Raw genomic sequence first — 19,805 nt, forward strand, 5'->3', positions numbered from 1 at the left:
GTAATGGGTGATGTGAGATGTGATCTTAAGTTGTTTGGCACTGCAGGCAGCTGTCAGAAGAGGCTTCGGGATGACGCAGGGACAGATGACAGAGACTTCATCAAGAGGATGAAAGGTGACCTTGATCATCGACTAGCTAGTTTTCTAAAATCACAGTATGCTCAGATGATTCCAATCTTCTCCCTCACCTCTGAAACAAAGCAAACAAGCCTGGAAGGGTAAAGATGTTCAAATAATAACTGAAGAAACTGATATGGTGCTGATGTTGACCTTAAATATTGTGTTTATTCTGCATGGTTGTATGATTGTACACTGAAAGGAACATTATTTAAGGCTGGAATGTGTATAGTGCAGTAAAACAATAACATTTTATATCAATAGATATAACTATAAGTAAAAAGAAAGATTTGTTGAAACCATCTGCTCACTTCCATGCCATGAGTTTTTGTCCCCTGATGCTTTTAATAACCCGGATCAACACAAATGATATTTAAATTCTGAAGAAAACTGACAATGTTTGAACATCAGCAACAGTATCTGCCATATTCCCTTTAGTTGGTTTATAGATTCTGTTAGTAGCAGAGGTCAATTGTGAGATATCGGTCCCTAAATTTCTGGCACTGTCAGAATGTTTTTACAGACAGATCTCGGTTGCAAGAGCACAAAATCACTAGACAGGACTCAACCTGAGATCTATGACTACCATTTTGACTGACAACCAATGTTTTTGTTTTTCATTTCTCCCGGAATCCTCATGTTTCATCTGCAACAGCTTAAAATTGCACGGTCTATAGCAACATTTATTAAAAAATGTATCAGCATTCAGGAAGCCGTAATGGTCAAACATGATACGCAAGCTGACAACTCTGGCAGTAATCAAGTGTAGGTCTGTCAAAAGAAGATACATTTATTTAAATACATTTGTCGCTCAGTTGTTGCTAATGAAAAGGACACATGGTTCTGGTGTTCACTATGTATGTTGTGAATGGCTGCCAGCTCCAGTTGACTTTAAATGAACGGCTCTTTGACAAGGAATGTAAAAATAAAGGTGGAAAGGGAGTTAGTGGACCTGAAAGAAGTGTGCAGTGAAGCTGAGACTTTCTTAGAAATCAAGGTGCTCTTCTACGAGGAGGATCAAAATGGTCTGACAGGCAGGTCTGACAGAATCAGAGGAGAAAAATCTAGAGCCTTCTCACCACCTGAATATTACCCAATACAGGCATACTTTCAAATTCATGTTCATTTCTGTTATCTATAGCTCTCTATTTCTATCTCACCCCCCTCTCTCTTAACTGTTCGTCTCTTTCTCTCTCTCTCTCTCTCTCTCTCTCTCTCTCTCTCTCTCTCTCTCTCTCTCTCTCTCTCTCTCTCTCTCTCTCTCTCACTGGGCCGATCGTCTCAGGAAACTCTCATCTGCTTCCCGTTCAAAGGTGGTGATGGGGAGGCAAAGACAGAGTGGGATTAATGCTGCTGCTTCAGGCTACCTGGCACACTCACAATTATCACAGTTTCCTACTACAGACACCCACACACACCTTCAGTGCATTAACACCTCCCCCTCTCTCTCTACCACCAACTGCCTATCAGTGCCTTAGCATTAATCTCATTGCACTCTGTCTTCATCCATATTTATATTCATACCTTCAGGATGGCACTTGTGTTTTTGTCACTTTAAAACACACTGATTGCACACTATTAATGATGGACAAAAACAAATCTTGCAGGAAAAGTGAGTTTGCTTTGTAAGGAAATAAAGCATGACACATTCTCTTAGTGGCACTATGGAACCCATTAAGTTCGTCATCAATCGGCAGCAGCTCAGAAGATTGCTTTACAAGTTTTTGTAATGTCCCTCAAAGAATTAGACAAGGAAATAGTCAGTAGTTTCATTTTCTGCAGTCAAAGGTACAGATGTAGGCAAACTTCAAACTCAAGTCAAGAAAAGAACTGCTCCATATATTTGGTTCCCTCTGAAGTGCTACCGATAAACTCTGTGATTTAGTTATAGCACCTAACTGTGTACCAGGTTTCAATGATTCCTTTGAAATTTGGGGAAGTGGTGGCCGTATTGGGCCATACAACAAATTCTGTTACAATAGTATCTGTAAACGTCACAGACTGGTTTGGTTGGTAAACATGGTGCTGTGCCATGTGCCATTATCACACGGGTTTTCCAAGAGCTGTGGTTACAATTCTTCACAGTTACCTCGTGTTGCTGTTTGGAGCCTCAAATGTGTGAAATTGTTCGGTGCAGCAGTTAAATTGTCATTCTGGTCACTCAGCATCAGTGAGAAGCCATATCAGAAATATGAGGGGGTAACTTAAACCTATGACACTTTTAAAAGGATCAACAATGAATTCTACCACCAGTACACAGATACACACTGTCAGCACTGATTAAAAGGTTTAATTATTCACACAATGTTGCAATGTCAGTTAGACTTGCCTCTAATTCTACATCCTTTAACTTCTAAACTTAATATAACCACAGGCTTATTGGACAATTGACTTACTATAACTTGAAATAAAGCTCATTTAGACATATTGACAGTAATGGCAGTATTTAGAACTATTTTTGACAGATTGTGCAAGCTGTAGCAGATCTTGTAGTTTGACAAAGTTGGATGTAAAGCAGACAAATGCAGGTCTAATGGAGTCTGCCGTTTTGTTTTAATAGATGTCATCAAATGTCAGTGTTTCATTTTGAATTCATCTTTGAGATGTTGCTGCTGAGAAGCTCTGGGGAGGTAGAGAGCACTCCTCATTTTATCTCAGTGTGTAGGTGTGAAGTGGCTCTGACACCGAGCGTGTGGCCATTGTAACATGAGGGCAGTGTCATTTCACACCCATCATCTTGTTATTACGAATTTGGGAGGCCAGCAAATGAAAAAGCGTAAGAGACTTAGTTTTGTATTTATGTCAAAGGTGAAAATTTCACCAATTGAGTCCTTGTATAAGAACTCAAATCAGTATGTTGTACTGTCCCGTATGTTGTGGGTATATATTTTGCTTCACTCAGAATTTCAATTTGTGGGATGATTAAATAATGACACATTGTTGTTGAAAGCCGGGACATAACTTTCTTATACATGACTTTTAATTAACAAAAACTTAATAAAATAATATATTTTTAAATTTAAATATTACTTACAAGCTGCTGCAAACAAGTGATTTTAAGGCATGAAACACAGTGTCATGACATAAAGACTTCAAACCATACAATTCCATAAGATTCCATAAGATTTGTTCAATTAGGAAAATATCACTAGCAGTATTTATGTGGTTATTTGGGTCGACATTGATCTTGGCTTGCTCATTAACATTACTGTCAGAGTGCAAGTGGTTTAACCAACATATCTAACTTGGTGTGGTCAAGCCTTTGTGTTCAATTCCAATTTACTGCTCATATCTGATTGTTATTGTGAGACTGTTCACATCGATCGTCAAATGTGGCCTGTGTGCAATACCAGTCTGAACAGATTACACTCTAGAAGTGACTCACATGGCAACAGAACAACTTTACATCACTTACTACATGCTCGCCCACACATAAACAACGCCACAGCATCACAGGAACTCTCGAGCTCCAAAAGCCCAAAACTCTGACAACCTCAAGCACTTGATAAACTGAATAAGCAACACAGACTATTTTTGATATTGCTGCTTTGCCATTACTCCAACATATACTTGTTTTTCCAATTAACTGTCCTCAGCTGACTTCTGCATCCTTTCTGTTTAAGTCCTTGACTGGAGGATGACAGACCCAAACCACCCCATGAATGCCCTCATGCGTCTGAACCAGATTCAGCCAGGGCTCCAGTACCGCCTGCTGTCCCAGTCCGGCCCCGTCCATGCTCCAGTTTTCACCATGTCTGTGGAGATCCAGGGAACCACCTACCAGGCCACAGGGAACTCTAAGCGAACTGCTAAGTTACAAGTAGCCCTCAAGGTATGAACACACTAGAGTTTAGAACTGTTAAGTGAGGGCTGATAATCTGAAACTGTTGGAAACGATCAGCAATTACGCAGTTTGTAAAAAGCTAAAGAACCATGTTACCCATTACTTATTATTATTCTTTTCTTGTGTTTAAAAACAAATCTCAAAAATATTATCCGCACTCTCATTGATATGTCACCCAATACTCTTTTCAATATATAAAAACGTTCCACAATATTTCACATTTAACAGTGGTATCAGAACAGCAACATTTTCATCACAGGGATTCAGCTATTGCAGGGCAAACCTCTCTCTTGATTGCTGCTCTTATATATACTGTATATAAATATTTCTATATGAGCTAAAATCCAACAAATAAATGATGAACAACATTGTTAAGATTGAAATAGAATTAACTTCCTCTGCAGTTCAAGGAAAATAGCGAGTCAGATTGCACTCTCTGTGGACAGACATTTGTGGACAGACAGATATGTTCATACAGTAGGTAGGGAATGGGAATTGGATCACATATAGTGTAGGCAGACAGACAGTGTAAGATGGACCACAGAATATGCTAAGCATCCAAAGGTGACATGCACTCACAGCAACAGCTGGAACACTGAAACCATCCCACTCATACATGGCTCATCTCATCTCAGTACAGACAGTGGCAAATAGGTGGAAATTATGTTGAAAGGCTCAAAAAGAGTTGAAATGACCTCAAAGAAACCTGATTCCCCAAGTCAACTTAATGTGAATGGATTTTATTTATAGCTGTACATTGTATTGTATAGTATATGATCGATTCACAACTGTACCCTGTTTATGCATTGATATGTATGTTCTTATTGCGTTGCAAAAGTAATGACAAGTATTTCACCATGCAGACAGTTCACGCTCTCTCTCGCCCCCTCTCGCCCCCTCTCGCTCTCTCTTGCTCTCTCTTGCTCTCTTCAGAAGAATTGTTCATAAATATATAAATATTTCAGATCGATTGCAGCTCTTGTATTTCTTTCATGTAATGGGAACATGTAGCAGCTGGTTCGAGAGAATATACCTATAACTCCCTCACTGTTGCTTCCTAAATTATAAAGCTTGGTGTCTATTTTTTGAAATGCACGTTGTGTCTTCGTGAACTGGCGGGGCTGACAGCAGGACAGGATTGGGGCTCTCCGGGAAATAATTGGGAGCAATAGAGATCTAATGGATGCAGCAGATGGACACATGGGTGGTTATTTTATATAGATGTTGGAGAGATCAACAGATTTTATGGGGGGCTTGTTAAATGTGTTTTTATTGTTAGAGTTGGATGAAAAATTGCAAGGGTTAATAACAGTGATAAGTGCTCCTAATCTAATCATCGGACCTAGAAAAAAACCCATGTTTTTGTCAAAGAATGGTGAAGCTTTGGTGTAACTTTGTGAGTTTGACTGTTCACACTTGCTCTTTTTCACACTGTTCTGCTTCACATTATTCAGTCACATTCACACTTCAGAGCTGCCCAGTACAGCCAGGCTTTGTGTTGTTGGCCACTTCACAGCTCCTCTGCCGCTCCACTGTTTGAGGTTGAGTGCCATGCTCAAGGGCAGCCAATAGAGATGAATGAGGGATTTAGTTATTTTCTCAGCACATTATTCCTCCTGATTTGGTGATTTTAACCCTTTCAACAATTACAGAATTCTATTGACTCTTTGGGGAATAAGTGGAACAGATTTTCTTCAGGAACTGGCACAATTTGTGTTACACAAAATCTACTACATCACATATTGTAGTCTGTTCTATACAGAAAGTAAAGCTGAACTTCAGAAGTATTGTTATTGGACAGACATAAGAATGTAAATGTAGGTAATGCTTTATCATCTTTGCTTGTCCCCAGGCGTTGCAGGCTCTAGGCTACGTGCTGGGCAGCGATGCAGACATAGATTCACTGAGCGCCGATGAGAAGTCAGATGGTGAATGCAAGAACGACAGGATGTCGACTAGCTCCAGCTCCACCTCCATCACCTCCTCCACAGACACACAGGAGGTGAGGAACATGCACACACACATTTAAACATAAATGAACACACTATGGATCTTCACAAGTACAGTACATATTCAGATTAGAGTGATGGCAGCGCACAGATGGAAGCCTTTAAAAAAACATCAGTGTTAACCTGATATGAGACGGCAGCTACAGTTTGGAAGTGACAGTTTTAATATTATTGTTATTGTTATATTTCTTCATGTAAAGGGTGCCCAAAACCTCTAAATGTTTTCATTAGCCTGGACTTCAGTAGAGACCTTTAATGTTTGTGTATGTTTGTGCAGTCCAGAGCTCCAGGTCCGATCCTGACAGCTGGAGGGAAGAATCCAGTAATGGAGCTGAATGAGAAACGCCGTGGTCTCAAATATGAGCTGATATCAGAGAGCGGAAGCAGCTATGACAAACGCTTCATTATAGAGGTGAAAAGCTACAAAGATGGTGTCTATTAGCACAATGAATCTGTTGTTGGCTTTGGTGTTCTTTTAACCGCAATTTCATTTATGGTAAAAAAAACAACAATATAATTCCAGCCTTTGTGGCCAAGATTTTCAGTTGTAATTATTATGCTGTATGTATTTGTAAACTCTTGTTTCTATCCCTGCTGATGAGTCTTCAGTTTTCAGTGTATGTTGTCCCATTCTTCCCATTGGTTGTATATTGTTTCCATTATGATTGATTTTATTGTGCAGAAGAAACACACTTTTTGCAGCAATAACAGCAGTAATAGTAAATGATTTGAACTGCAATCAAATACATCAAAACAAACATCAGAGTTCCAGTGTGACCTCATTCCACTAATTGGTGATGTGAAGCAACATAGATAAACACAATAATCACATCTAGAAGTAAAGTCCCGAAATGTGTTTTGCACTGTGACAGGTGGAGGTGGACAAGCAGGTTTTTCGTGGAACGGGACCCAATAAGAAAGTAGCTAAGGCCAGCGCTGCCCTCGCAGCCCTGAACAGCTTGTTCTCTGGCACCAAATCTACTACCATCAAGAAGAAACGACCCAGTTTGCCTGTGAGTAATGAATGAATCTAATTTGGACCCAGGGGCTACTGCAATTATCTTTGAATTATACACTATATTTTACAGTGTTGACATATAAACTCTGCCTGTGTTTGTGTAGCCAAAGCGCCCGGTGGCCTCGGTGCTGACACTGCCGGCCCTCGCTGCCAGACCTCCGCGGGTCCCTGTCATCCCCAGAGCTCCTTACATCAGCACCCCACCCACACATGGATACATCACCCCAGGTTAGTGCAGCTGGACACACAGGGGTGGATGGATGGATTGTTGTAAATTGTGCTCTGACCAGCTGCAAAATGTTTGATGGTGCCTAGAAAGAGCCAACATCAAGAATATTCTTTTTTTTTTCTTTTCTTTTGTAAAGAAAAATTTCTGGGAATGGAAAAGGAAAGTCCTTTATCATTTGATGGCAAACAAATACAGCAGTAAATGATTAAAAAGAGTCATTCTAGTCCCACTGGAATTATTTTCCATCTTCCATCAGAAATGTACTATATTGTCCTCTTTTCTCTGCCTGGCAGGATTTGGTCCTCCTTATGGTTACAGCCCTGCTAGCACCCTCCCTGCCTACGGTAAGATCTGTCTCTTCTGAACAATAATCCAGTCCATTCATTCGACCCGTTTTTCACCTCATCCCAACCTTTGAGTTCCTTTTGTTCTCTTTTTCTATGCTTTTCCTCAGGTTTTCCCTCCAGAATGCCCCCAGTAGTTGTCCCAGTCATCAGAGTCCCCACATCATATCCAGTCACCCAACTCTACCCCTATTAGGATCTTCTGTCCCACCCTTACCCACCCACCACACAGGAAATCACTTGTTAAAGGAGTATTCTGAGTGTGTTTTGAAATGCTTGTCTGACATCTTATACAAAACCAGATAAGAACTAGTTTAGTTTATCTCAGCACAAACTGTTTGCCTAGTTTTATCAAACCAACCAGATTGTTGAACTCTTCCTTTAAACTACACTTGACCTCTTTTGTTGACTGCCGTACATCCTTCATCTGTTTAAAATCACATATTGTAGTTGCATGCTGAGTTTGACCAATGTTCTTTTTGATCAAAATACAATAATGCAACAAACAGGTTGAGTTCAATATTTTATGATCTGTGAAGCTTGTGAGATACTGAAATCATCCATTAAATATTAGGAAACTAAATAATCACCTGTTAAGTTAAGTGATCAGAGAGCAAAAAAATGGACAGAATATTCCTTCAACATTCACATTTGGGTGTGAAAGTTATTTTGTACGGTTAAATTGTCCCTGTTTTCTAAAGATACTTAAGTTAAAAAAAAAAGGGGTTACAACAATCAGTTGCACTGAGAAACCTTTTCCTTCTCTTTGGATATTGATTGTCCAAGTTTACTCTGTTTATGTTCAGTTTGAGGTATTTCGTGTTGAGTGCAAAGTTTTTTCAGACAATGACATTTTATTTTGAACTGTTTGTAGGTAATATTCTTTTTAAATAAATGAATATTTTTGTCAACAGTGGAGTAAGATGTGGTTTATAAAACCTTTCTTTTCTAGCTTTAATTCATTCTATCCACACTTACATCAAGGTTACATCCTTGGTGGTGATGGTCAGATCAGTTTAGATTTCATAATCCCACCGGTAGTTTAAACAGTAACGGGTGTCCAGTTACATTCTCTGTTACAGACAGATAATCACACTTTGTCTGGGTTATACACACAATTCACCTGGGACCAACACTGCAGGTAATAAATCCAAGTCACATAAGGAGGAATCACCACTAAAATGCTTAAGTTAACCACCAAGGGGTGTTTATTGTTCAATCAAATTTAGCCGAAGTACACACAGTGCGGAACAGATCTCAAAATGGACTGCAGTCAAAATGTGGACCACAGTAAGTTCTCTACAGTCTTTTCAAATTGTACACGACATGATTGAAGTAAAGGCCACAGTTTCTTGACATTTTGGTAGTAAATTCATTTTGATATTTCTTGTGTGGAGAGTGCATGCATCTTGGTTTGACAAGCAAACCAAATCCAGTGGCATTCATATCTTCATTTCACCATCACTCACATTGTATGTGAAATTGGGGACATAGAAATACATTTGTCTTTTCTGCAACAGCAGAGTAACACAGAGGTTGCATTGGAGTGAAAACTGTGATTGTACATTACTGTGATTACACAACACCCACTTTGAGAAACATGGCCATCATGAAAACCGCTCAAGAGCAGCTCTGACGGTCAATATCTGTTCTTGAGCTCTGGAACATTCCAGGGTCCCTGTCCAGGTCCATGCACACTGAATAATCCAGGCTAAAGCGTCAGTCATTTGTGACAGCTCTACCTTGGAAAAGGCTATATTTTTGAATAAAATCTTGCAAGTGAAAGAAAAATGAGGCACTGCATCCACCTGTGAAACCACCTATAAGGATAAAGACAGACTTTAGCCACTGATGTATGCTGATTTCTTATCCTATTAACCTTGGGTGCTGGTGTCTCCTGTCTGTAGGCGGCCTGTATATTGACAGTGCCTATTACCAGCCGCAGACCATAGCCACACCTATCATCATCCACCTGGGCCCTCAGGATCTTTTCTGACCCAGCTGATCTGCCACGATGACACTCGGACTCCACCTCCTGTTTCATCGCTCCCCTTTATTAAACTCTGTCACCTCCTCTCAATTACTGCTGCGCTCCCCCTCCTCCTCCTCCTACGGCTTTCTCCTTCACTACAACTGACAGACAGACAGTAGCAATATTGAAAGCAATATGGAGGAGAGAAGCACCTTGGGACAGATTCTGGTCGGATTTGAGGGTGTGAAGAAAACTGCGTTGCACCCTCCTCACAGAGAAAATGTTAATAAACAAAGCAATACTTCTTCTGCCTTTGGGATTGACAATGTGTTCCAATAATACTTGACTTGAGTTTGAGACTTTTCAGACAAACAAACCATCAGCACTGGAATATTTACAACAATGTGACCTTCTGTATATGATATCTACAGTATACTGAATGTAAATATGGTTGTGTAAGTTTTAAACATATATGAACATGTTAATAACTTTAAAATATTTATCCCAAGAAGAAGAATATTTATTATATATCTCTGAATGTAAATACAGTAGTGACTGAAGTGGCTTTGTATATGAAGTACTCATAAATATGATATCTATAAAGAATGTAAAGAGTGCAATTAGTCAATAATGTCTTGTTAATGTTATATAATCTCATATTAAGCATTATTACACATCAAAGCACCAAGATAATATATATCTACAAGAAATAACTTCAATTATACAACCATGTTGACTTGTTCTCTTCTAACTAATAAGCTCCTATGGAAGTCATATCTTGTGCACTCCTGATGTTGCATATCTGCTGCAAACATCTGGGTTTAAATCGTTTTAGTTGTTCCCTAAAGAGAAGGTACAGGATTTTACAGGTATTTCATACACTTACCATAGTTTGAGATACACTAAACTCTTTATGCCTAACCGTTGTCAGGGTGAAAAATAAAACAATTGGCCACACTAGAAATGTTTTTACCTCCACAAACATTTATGAAAGGTAAATCACCTATCATGCAGTGGTGATTGATTTATTATTTTTTAATGATCTCTTCTTGGCTGGCTCCACTCGAATTTTATCAAATGAGATGCATTTCACTGATATCCAAAGAACATTATGGAGAACAGGCACCTGATGATCATGACAATTTTTTCTTGCCTTTTTACAAATTTTTAAAATAATAATTTTGATCAATTTAAGCTAGACTTCTGTAATAAATCCTGAACTTTCCCTTTATATGACCCTTTCAAATGAATCACTTGTTTTGAACACAGAACATGGATAAAAAATAACCCAGTTACTACAAGGTACTAATATATCACTTTATATGGTGTAGTGAGCTGGCAGGAGCAGTTTTTCATTTTTTACATGAAACGAAGCTTTATCATTGATACCAGAGTAAATGACTTCTTTAAAATGTAAGTGGCACTTTTACATGACAGCAGGGTAATAATGTTTGGTGATGACATCATGGAGCAAAGGCACACAAGTTAACGGTGGTAATATCCTGTATAGTAATAAATCTTCATATTACAGCAGTGATACCCGTGTTATATCTTCATGACATTGTAATAACATTAAGAATATCTTGGCAATATAAATATTGATTGTGAATATTTTCCAAGTTTTCACTCTATTACCTTATTACACTGTTACTCTATTAGTTACTCTAACATAAATATAAAGATATTTTCATTGCTGTTACATACTGTATATTCAATGTCATATGGTTATTACATCATCGCTAGGCTATTGCTGTAATATCACAAATGTTCTTATACATTATGTTGCCCCGTTGTTATTATTGTTGTACTCTGCTGTAATGTAAAATACAAAACAAGATGTATTTTCAGTGGATTATTCCTCACTGCAGCCTGACTGGAAAGCACAAGTCTCTAAGGCAATACTACTCAGGGCCATGTTTCAGTTCATTTAAACAACAGGAAGGGGAACGTATCTGCATCTTACTCATTACGTGATGTGCACACAAACAAAAATGAGATGTGTCTGTTGCTCTGACAGAATGTGAAAGCAGCTGTGGATATGTGCAATACCAAGTGTAATATCTAGTACTGTATATGTAGTAATGAATGTTTAGTACCATATACTGTATGTAGTAATGAATGTCTCAGACTCATGTAGGGTCTTCAGCGGGGCCTAAATTTTACTGGTGTTTAGGTTTGGTAGAATGGAGCAATTTGTTTTTCATTAATATTAAATAATCTGTATAAGATGAAGAGTTATATAAATTCTCTCCAAACATTTCCACATTTCTTTTGTTCCGTGACTTCATTGACTTCTGTTTGCACTGACAAGGTTCTGGGATTTAATGAAATTTTGTGGATAGACATTTGGGTCAGGGAAGAGTTGATTTGATTTGGAAGCAGATCCAGATTGGAACGTAATGATTTATTCCCTATCTTTTTCAAAGTTCTAGCTACAATTGTGTTTAATCTAAGACACCAACCTTATTTACCAGTCTTGTGTAGCAAATGACAGACGGTCAACAAGTGCTATCTTGCCCATATCCACATATTCATCAGGATCTTGCATACAAATCTAGCTTATTAACCTTATTTGTTCTTGGCTGAGGTATGCACCATAGCCAGTACCCTGCCTCTCGTGAAATGGGAACATCTTTTCAAATTCAGTCCTGGGAAAGCTGGAGCGTTGTTGTTTTTTCCAGGCATTGCAATTCAGTGTTTCTCTGCTGAAAAAGCTAATTACCTTTGAAGGGCCAAAAATGTCTGCTAACATACTGTGAGGATCAAATAAAAACCCAAAACAAGACGTTTAACCTGATTTTTATGCAAAAAGCTGTGGAAGTTAATGAGAAGAACTGTGTAGGAGCACTGCAGGAAGCTTATTTGGACGCCATCCCACTGATCTCACCTTCCTGCTAAATAGCCCGTACAAGAATCTGAAACCTCCTACATGAGCCTATAAAAACAGCTTTAGTTTTCCACTGCATATGGTCAAAGTAGCTTCTTTGTGTTTTGACCTTCATTGGTGTGTTCAGAATGAAACACTGCATCGGTGGAAGCAGTGAGGTTTTAACTGATGGTTTGTATCTAAAATCTGTTTAATAAACTGGAAATTCTCCTGAGACAGAAAGGTGTTCATCCTCTGTGTGTGTGTGTGTGTGTGTGTGTGTGTGTGTGTGTGTGTGTGTGTGTGTGTGTGTGTGTGTGTGTGTGTGTGTGTGTGTGTGTGTGTGTGTGTGTGTGTGTGTGTGTGTGTGTGTTTATCTGTGTGTGTGTGTGTTCCTTTACAGTCATTTTTTGGATGAAAATTCTGCCATTCTCAATTGTCATTCTGCTTGAAATTCAACCAAACCCACAGTTGTTAGTCTGTTGGAGGAGAATATTCTGCAGCTGTGAATTAATAACATGCTTCACTTCAAATGCAAACAACTCAAAGGATAACAGGCTCCTTTTCTCATTCTGTTTTGAAGATGCAGGGATACAGTTTGTATAGATATGGGAATATAGTTTTCACTGTGCAATAACAATGTCAAGTTTTGTGCTGAAGTAATGGGAGAGCAGCAGGTCAGAACTCAGTGTCTCCATTATTTCCCTACAGCTACTGAATAATGAAGAACAATACTAAAATGAATGCTGTTGTCAATTAAAGTAGAAGTCCACCGGATATTTATTACGTTTTTATGACACATAGAGACCTTTTGACCTCAGCATACCTCATAAGATAAACAACTTTCCTGGCAGTAAGACATTCTCTGCCCTTTGTGTGTTTTTGTTCAGCGCCCCCAAAGAAAAATGTGGTCTTTTCTACTTCTGATACCTCCAACTGGCCCTGATTGGCCCGAATATCCAACTGGCACCTCAGCTGTTAATGTGATAAAATTCCAAAACAGCCCAGGACATCATTCTGACCTGAAAGTTCTATGTTGTATGATCTCATGTCCATGCTGAGCTGAGCTGAACCAGGATGGGCCCCTTGCACAGATTTAGCTCCATCAGAGCTGTATAGGCGACATTCGTGATAAGTTACTGTAAGAGGTAGTGAAGTGTGCCTGTTAATAAATCAAAGTGAGTGATGTACTGTGATGTCTTCCTCCTGGATTTTATGTTGATGGAATTTGAGCTTCAAAAGAACCTGAGTTAACCTTGCCGAGCTGGAAGGACTTCTTAATCCGACACGCCAAAGGCCACTATATCTGCTGTGTCTTCCAAGTATGGGCAAATGAACATGGAAGCATTTGGCCTTGTCAAGCAGTTACAAGTTATTTGGTCTGAGGGTTTCAAAGGAGGTAGTCCCTGGAAACGGGAGACAGCTTCTGAGTGAAATCAGTCAAGGAGAGCTGAAACACAATTTCTGTACGAAAATATGACTGAGGATTTAACGCTGTACTGACTCTATGCAGAGAAAGGAAGAAAGACAGATAGATAGATAGAGAAAGAAAGAAAGAAAGAAAGAAAGAAAGAAAGACAGACAGACAGACAGACAGACAGACAGACAGACAGTGGCATAGCAGCAGCATCTTGTCATGGGTTGTTTTATTCCAAGCTACTGTCAGGAAAACTTACTACCAGCAGTTATTTTCTGTTGTTTTTGGGGAAGTGAATCTCAGGGTGAAGTGAATGTTTGATGAAAGAGAGAGAGCTGGATGAGTAGACAGTAGGGACGCTGTCAGATGGAGGTCCAGATCCTGCTGGTATTTTTAGCAGAGTAAGAGAAGCCAGAAGGTGTTGGATTACGCAACGCCGGCACAAGGCAGTCTGTCATCTTATATCAGCAGGACCATAATGCACTGCAGCGTAAACCCACTTCAGCTACACTCACTCTGCCTGGAACAATACAAACCGGTCTGACATCATCATCGGGCTGTGAGGATGAAGATGTTTTTGTTGGACATAAATTCTCAATGACATTTTCATTTTTATATTAATTTCCATGTTTTCTATGGATCTTTTCACATGTAGTAAGTGTAGATGTATTTCTTTGCACTATTGATATATAAACATTGTCCTACATTAATCATTATTTATTGCTTCAGGTGTATCATTATTTTATTTGCTTCTATTGCACTTTTTAGTTTTTTGTTTTGATCATTGAAGTTTATTCAGGCAGCAAGTTAATTCTGCAATTCTGACTTTTGACCCGTAGAATCATTCCATTATGCATTATTTCTTTCAAGTCATATTTTTTATATACAGTAGTACATTTACAAAACAACAGCAGGATTTGTGCCAAATGGCTGTACAAACTTGGCAAGGCATATTAAAAATATATGAAAAGAGAAGAAAATACTGTATATCTATAAATGTTCAAACTTAAATGCAGATAAAAAAAATAAGATGTAAGTAAATCTACTGAAAATGAAGCAAAAAAAACAGACCAACACAGAGATGAGTCAGTGTGAAGGGAGAAGATGCCTGAAAACAACATGCTGAAAAACTGTAACTGCTATCTGCAAACGGGTTGGAGTGTGAGAGCCAGGAGAACTTCCTGAACGTAGGGATGTAAAATGGTCTGAAGGCCAGAAGATAACGGGGAATTGGCAAGTTGAAATTGATGTAAAAGATTCCTCTCAGCTTAAAATGTTACATAGGGCTGAAAGCCTGAAGTCTTAAGGCCAGAAAAAAGCTTGAACCGTTTCTCTGACTGAAAGTTTGAAGAAGTTAGAAGAGCCTGAAGGCAGGAAGTGCCTGACGGAAAGTTGAAGAGATTTGAATGGGTTTTAACAGGGATTTATCCGCAAAAAAATGCTGAATATTTCAGAAAATATGAAAGGTATGAACAGCAAAAGTCACAGCAGAAATTTCTTGAATATTCTGTTATTTTAATGTTTGAATGGGGACTGTATGTTTAAGTATTTGGAAGTAGTTAACTGCCACAAAAAAAACCTACAGGAGAAAACATAAAAACAGAAAGAATTAATCATAATTTTAAGTAAGTCAAACTCCCTGGTCGTGTCCCAGATTTGTATCTAGATGAATATCTGGAGTTGGCTGGAGCTCTTTAGTTGGATTGCAGCGCCCTCTGTTGGCTGAGTCCCTTTCCTACACAGCTTCAGGTGACGATCTGGCTCCTGCCCCCTCGTGTGTTGTCAGTCATTCTCTCCTCTCCCACCTCTTCCTCCTCTTCACTCTTCGTTAGATTGTAGTTTAATCCCCCCGCCCCCCCTTCCCCAAACACACACACACACACACACCTCCTCCTTCCTCCTTCCAGTTTCTTTATTTCTCTCTTCTCCTTTCCTACGTTCTCATGTTGACCCCTATAAGTCTTCATTTCCTCATTATCTGTCCTGCTTCCCCATTTTCACTCTCCATTTCATGCCCCAGTCTCCTCATTGCTATTGCCTACTTTTGACTACCACCTCCTAATTTCCTAAATCACCTACATCACCCATGCCATTTCCTTTGATCCCTCTTCCTTTCTTCATCTAACTCCTTATTTCAGTCATACTTCAGGATTCCTCTTCCTGCTGCACTCCACCCCCTGCTTACCTCCCACTCTATGTACCTGACACCCTTTAATGTCCCTGCAAGGAGACGAGGGAGTGGAGATGTGAAAAGGGCCGACATGTGTGAATTAAAACCAATTTAAAAGGAAAAAGGGAAGGGGGAAGGAGAAAGGGAAGAAAGATAGATGTAGGGGTTGTGGTGAAGGATGCAGGGGAGGAAAGAAGAGGGAAGAAGGACAAGAAACATCTCAAGGAATGAGTCACCAGCATTATCTCAGCAGATACTTAAGTAACCTCTAGGTGGCAGCAAGTCTCTGCCATTCACCCTGTGTTGGAGCACACAGGCCACTTTGTCCCCACCTACATTTGGAATGCACAACTATGAAATAATCAATACGCCTTCTATTTAAGCATTCATTACAGATAAACTTTTATTTTAATTACAACTTCAGTGCTGCAACCAATCCTGCATACAACATTGTTCCCAATAACTCCACAGGATAATAAGCAGTCGAGGTTCAAGAGCCATCTAAAGCCCAAACCATCTCGTCCCTGAGGTGGAGCCCCGAAAGGACAAAGGATCAGGGACAGTCCACTGGAAACCTGGATCATCCATCACATTGTTTTGCTGATTCAAAGTTCTATTTATTATCTGCTGAATTAAAAGAAATAAGACAGAAAGAAAGATGGAGGAGAGTGTTTGTGAAGTTGCTTTTGTTTCTAAGTCAGCGGTTTTGTTTTTTAGCAAACTTTATATGCTGCTGGAAAATGCTACCCTGGTTGCTAATCCAGTGTTGCAGAATCAGTGCAGTAATTCAAATACCAACATAACAACATAAATACAGGATGGGGAAATGTGCATTATCTACAATGCTTAAGAATTCTGAACATTTAAAATCTATATAAGAAGTGTGTTTTCTTTTGTGTCATCCATCATTTAATCAAAGTTGGCATCACTCTGGAAAATTTCAATTGCCACATTTTGGCAGAACTCATCAATAATAAACTCACATTTGTTGTCATAGGGTGTGTAAAAAGAGGTTGTTCTTTACAGGTTCTTTACAACAGAAACACGTCAGGTATAAGATTGAAACCTCTGCCATGTGTTTGTAGCAATGATCTGCTCATTTTCAAAGTGTTGTTTCCATGCCAGAGTAGGTCAATTGCATTGTTGATCTGGTTGTCTGGGTTGAGACAGAACTGTCCCACCTGGTGGCAGCACTGCCTTAACAGGTTGTAATAATCCCAATTTTATATGCTTTATGCTTATAAAGAAAGACTCTGTAAAGGCAAGCAACATGTGAAATGAGTGTTATATAAATGAAAGAGACATCAGAGGAGCAGAAATATGAGGTTAGTTTAGCACTCAGATATACAATAAATGCAGCCGAAGGAAGGGCCCTGAAGGCATCTCACTGTGTGCGTCTGTGTGTCTGTGCAGAGAGACAGAATTCAACACATTAAAAATACATTTCACACTATTCAACCCTAAATCAACCCTCCATTAGCCCATGGCAGCAAGAAGGCGTGTGAACGTCTCAACCGCTGCCTGCAGCATCAAATATTGATGCATCCTCACAGCCAAATAAGTTCATGCAGGCGCTTGAACAGCTTCACAGTCAGCTTCACAGAATTGAATTTGTCTACAGTATTAAGACAGGCCCACGGAATGACTGAATGCAAACAAGGTAACTGCATTTCTAGTAGACAAATCATCTATATTTTTGTTTTATTTACAGACAATTTTCATCTCTCAAGGCAAAACAAGTCAATGAATAAAACAAGACAGTTTGTGGGTTTTCAGAGTGGAATCAAGGAGAGCTCTGTCAATAATACGGTAGGGCTTGTGATCTGTCTTTCAGAAGTTTGGATTGGGCCGCACTCTGGGACTCTGTGTTTGGACAGTTTCAGCTTTTAAATAACAGTAAGATGGTAAATAATAATTAGTGGTGAATCATTATGTTTAAACAGTTTGCACAAGTTTTGAATGGTGTTTAAATGGTTGTTTGTAACTTGCTCTGTGTCCTGTTAGTATTTGCTTACACAGAGGTGGTACAGACTTTTATTAACAGGCACAACCTTGTAGCTTTTCATAAGTGTTTATTACACAGCGCTGGGCATTTGGAGGTCAGGGTTTGGATGATTGTAATATTGAGTGCTTTTGAGTGCTTTATTGATTAGATTGTCTGCCATGTGTACACAGACATCCACCACCAGGGCTCACTTGCAGCGTCTGTTATTTGTAATTCTTGCTATGATTTATTCTAAAGGTCAAACTGGAAGAGTCAGTTTACCCCTCTTGATCGGTACCTTCGGTTCATGTGTGAACACTGCAATCACATGAACCAAATCAGTAGAGCTTTTCTTAGGTGAGGGGGACACTTTCTGGTGAGGGGGTCACTTCCTATTCTCTGATTATAGCAGAGGCACAGGTCATGTCTGAGCTCATCCAGTAGGGGGCGTAGTGAGGCTGAGGAGAACTGCTGGCGTGTTTCCCTCCATTAGCAACACAGGAAGAATCATGCTGATGCACACATTTAGGAATCAGCTTTTACCTGCCTCCCACGCAACCCAGTGCCCCCCCCCACACACACACACACACACACACACACACACACACACACAAACACACACACACACACACACACACACACACACACTGTGTTTTCTCTATAGTGGGCCATAGATTACGATCCTGCTGTTTTTAATGATTAATTAGCTGCTGTTTCCATTATTGATGCTCTGTTTGTGTGCAGTAGAAAAGCCTCCCTGAATAATAGATTGAGCCGAGATCTCTGCTGCTACTTTTGGGGGGTTAGAGTGAGGGAGGGGCAAGGCAGCGAGGAAGCAGGTAATGAAAGAAGGGAGGGAGGAAGTAGGAGGGAAAAGAAGGGTCATGAGAAGAAGTCATGTTCCTCTATATGGAGAACAACCAAGAGATCCCTGAATATACTTTGTGATTTCCTCCATTAAGCAGAGCAAATGTCCTTTGATTCACCTTATAAATGTAGTAGTAGCCATTGACGGACTCTGGATTGTGCTGGTTCTGATGTCACATGTAATCTATCACTTAACAGTATGGAAACAAGGACAAGATTTCACTCTGAGAGGTGGAATGAAGTAGTTCAACTGTGTCTCTCTGGAAACGGCAGGTTGTTTACTCACAATTTATACTAAATTCTCTTTGTTAAAGAATTTACTGTCATGTTGGTGTATGTACAGAGAAGAACACTACAGAGCATCTCTAAGTGCTCTGTCAGCTGATCCAGATCTGTTGCGATCATCAGAAACTAACTTTGCTTCAGATTAGGATGGAGTTCAGACGTTGGAGTCTAACTGCTGCACTCACACTTACAGCCAGACAGCAATTTGCCGCCCACTTGAACTGGATATGCACAGTTTTTACTGTAAGTGAATGAGTTCATGTTGTCGACTAAATTCACTTTGCTTTGTTTCTTGTCTCTTATGTAATGGTCAAGCTAAAAATATTTTTTTTCTTTTCACAAGTAGAGGTCACTGCAGGGGACAGCTATGCTAAAGCAATGCTCCTGTATATGCAGGGCTGTGCTACGGCTGAAACATCAAATGTGCGAGTCAGCTTAACAAGAAGTGGAGAGAGAGGGAGAGAGAGAGAGAGAGAGAGAGAGAGAGAGAGAGAGAGGGAGAGAGAGAGAGAGGGAGAGAGAGAGAGAGAGAGAGAGAGAGGGAGAGAGGGAGAGAGAGAGAGAGGGAGAGAGAGAGAGAGAGAGAGAGAGAGGGAGAGAGAGAGAGAGAGAGAGAGAGAGAGAGAGAGAGAGAGTATAGCTGAGACATGAAAATCAAATCATTGGCTTTGGAGAGATAAGAG

General features: G+C 39.7%; 1 protein-coding gene across 1 annotated transcript in view; it reads left to right on the forward strand.

Annotated features, from left to right (window-relative positions):
- The window catches only part of LOC143001346 (spermatid perinuclear RNA-binding protein-like), a 40,410-nt gene extending 31,985 nt beyond the window's left edge, over positions 1-8,425 (forward strand). The window contains exons 11-18 of the mRNA XM_076150895.1: positions 47-115; positions 3,741-3,949; positions 5,814-5,963; positions 6,248-6,382; positions 6,843-6,983; positions 7,093-7,216; positions 7,511-7,561; positions 7,672-8,425. Of these exons, the coding sequence (XP_076007010.1) occupies positions 47-115; positions 3,741-3,949; positions 5,814-5,963; positions 6,248-6,382; positions 6,843-6,983; positions 7,093-7,216; positions 7,511-7,561; positions 7,672-7,757 (965 nt within the window). The 3' untranslated portion in view covers positions 7,758-8,425. The remainder of the gene's footprint in view (positions 1-46; positions 116-3,740; positions 3,950-5,813; positions 5,964-6,247; positions 6,383-6,842; positions 6,984-7,092; positions 7,217-7,510; positions 7,562-7,671) is intronic.
- Positions 8,426-19,805: the final 11,380 nt, after the last annotated feature.

The sequence above is a fragment of the Genypterus blacodes genome, unplaced genomic scaffold (assembly GCF_046128005.1).
Source record: "Genypterus blacodes isolate CSIRO-AG114 ecotype Tasmania unplaced genomic scaffold, CSIRO-AGI_Gbla_v1 ptg000053l_1, whole genome shotgun sequence".
Lineage (NCBI taxonomy): Eukaryota > Metazoa > Chordata > Actinopteri > Ophidiiformes > Ophidiidae > Genypterus > Genypterus blacodes.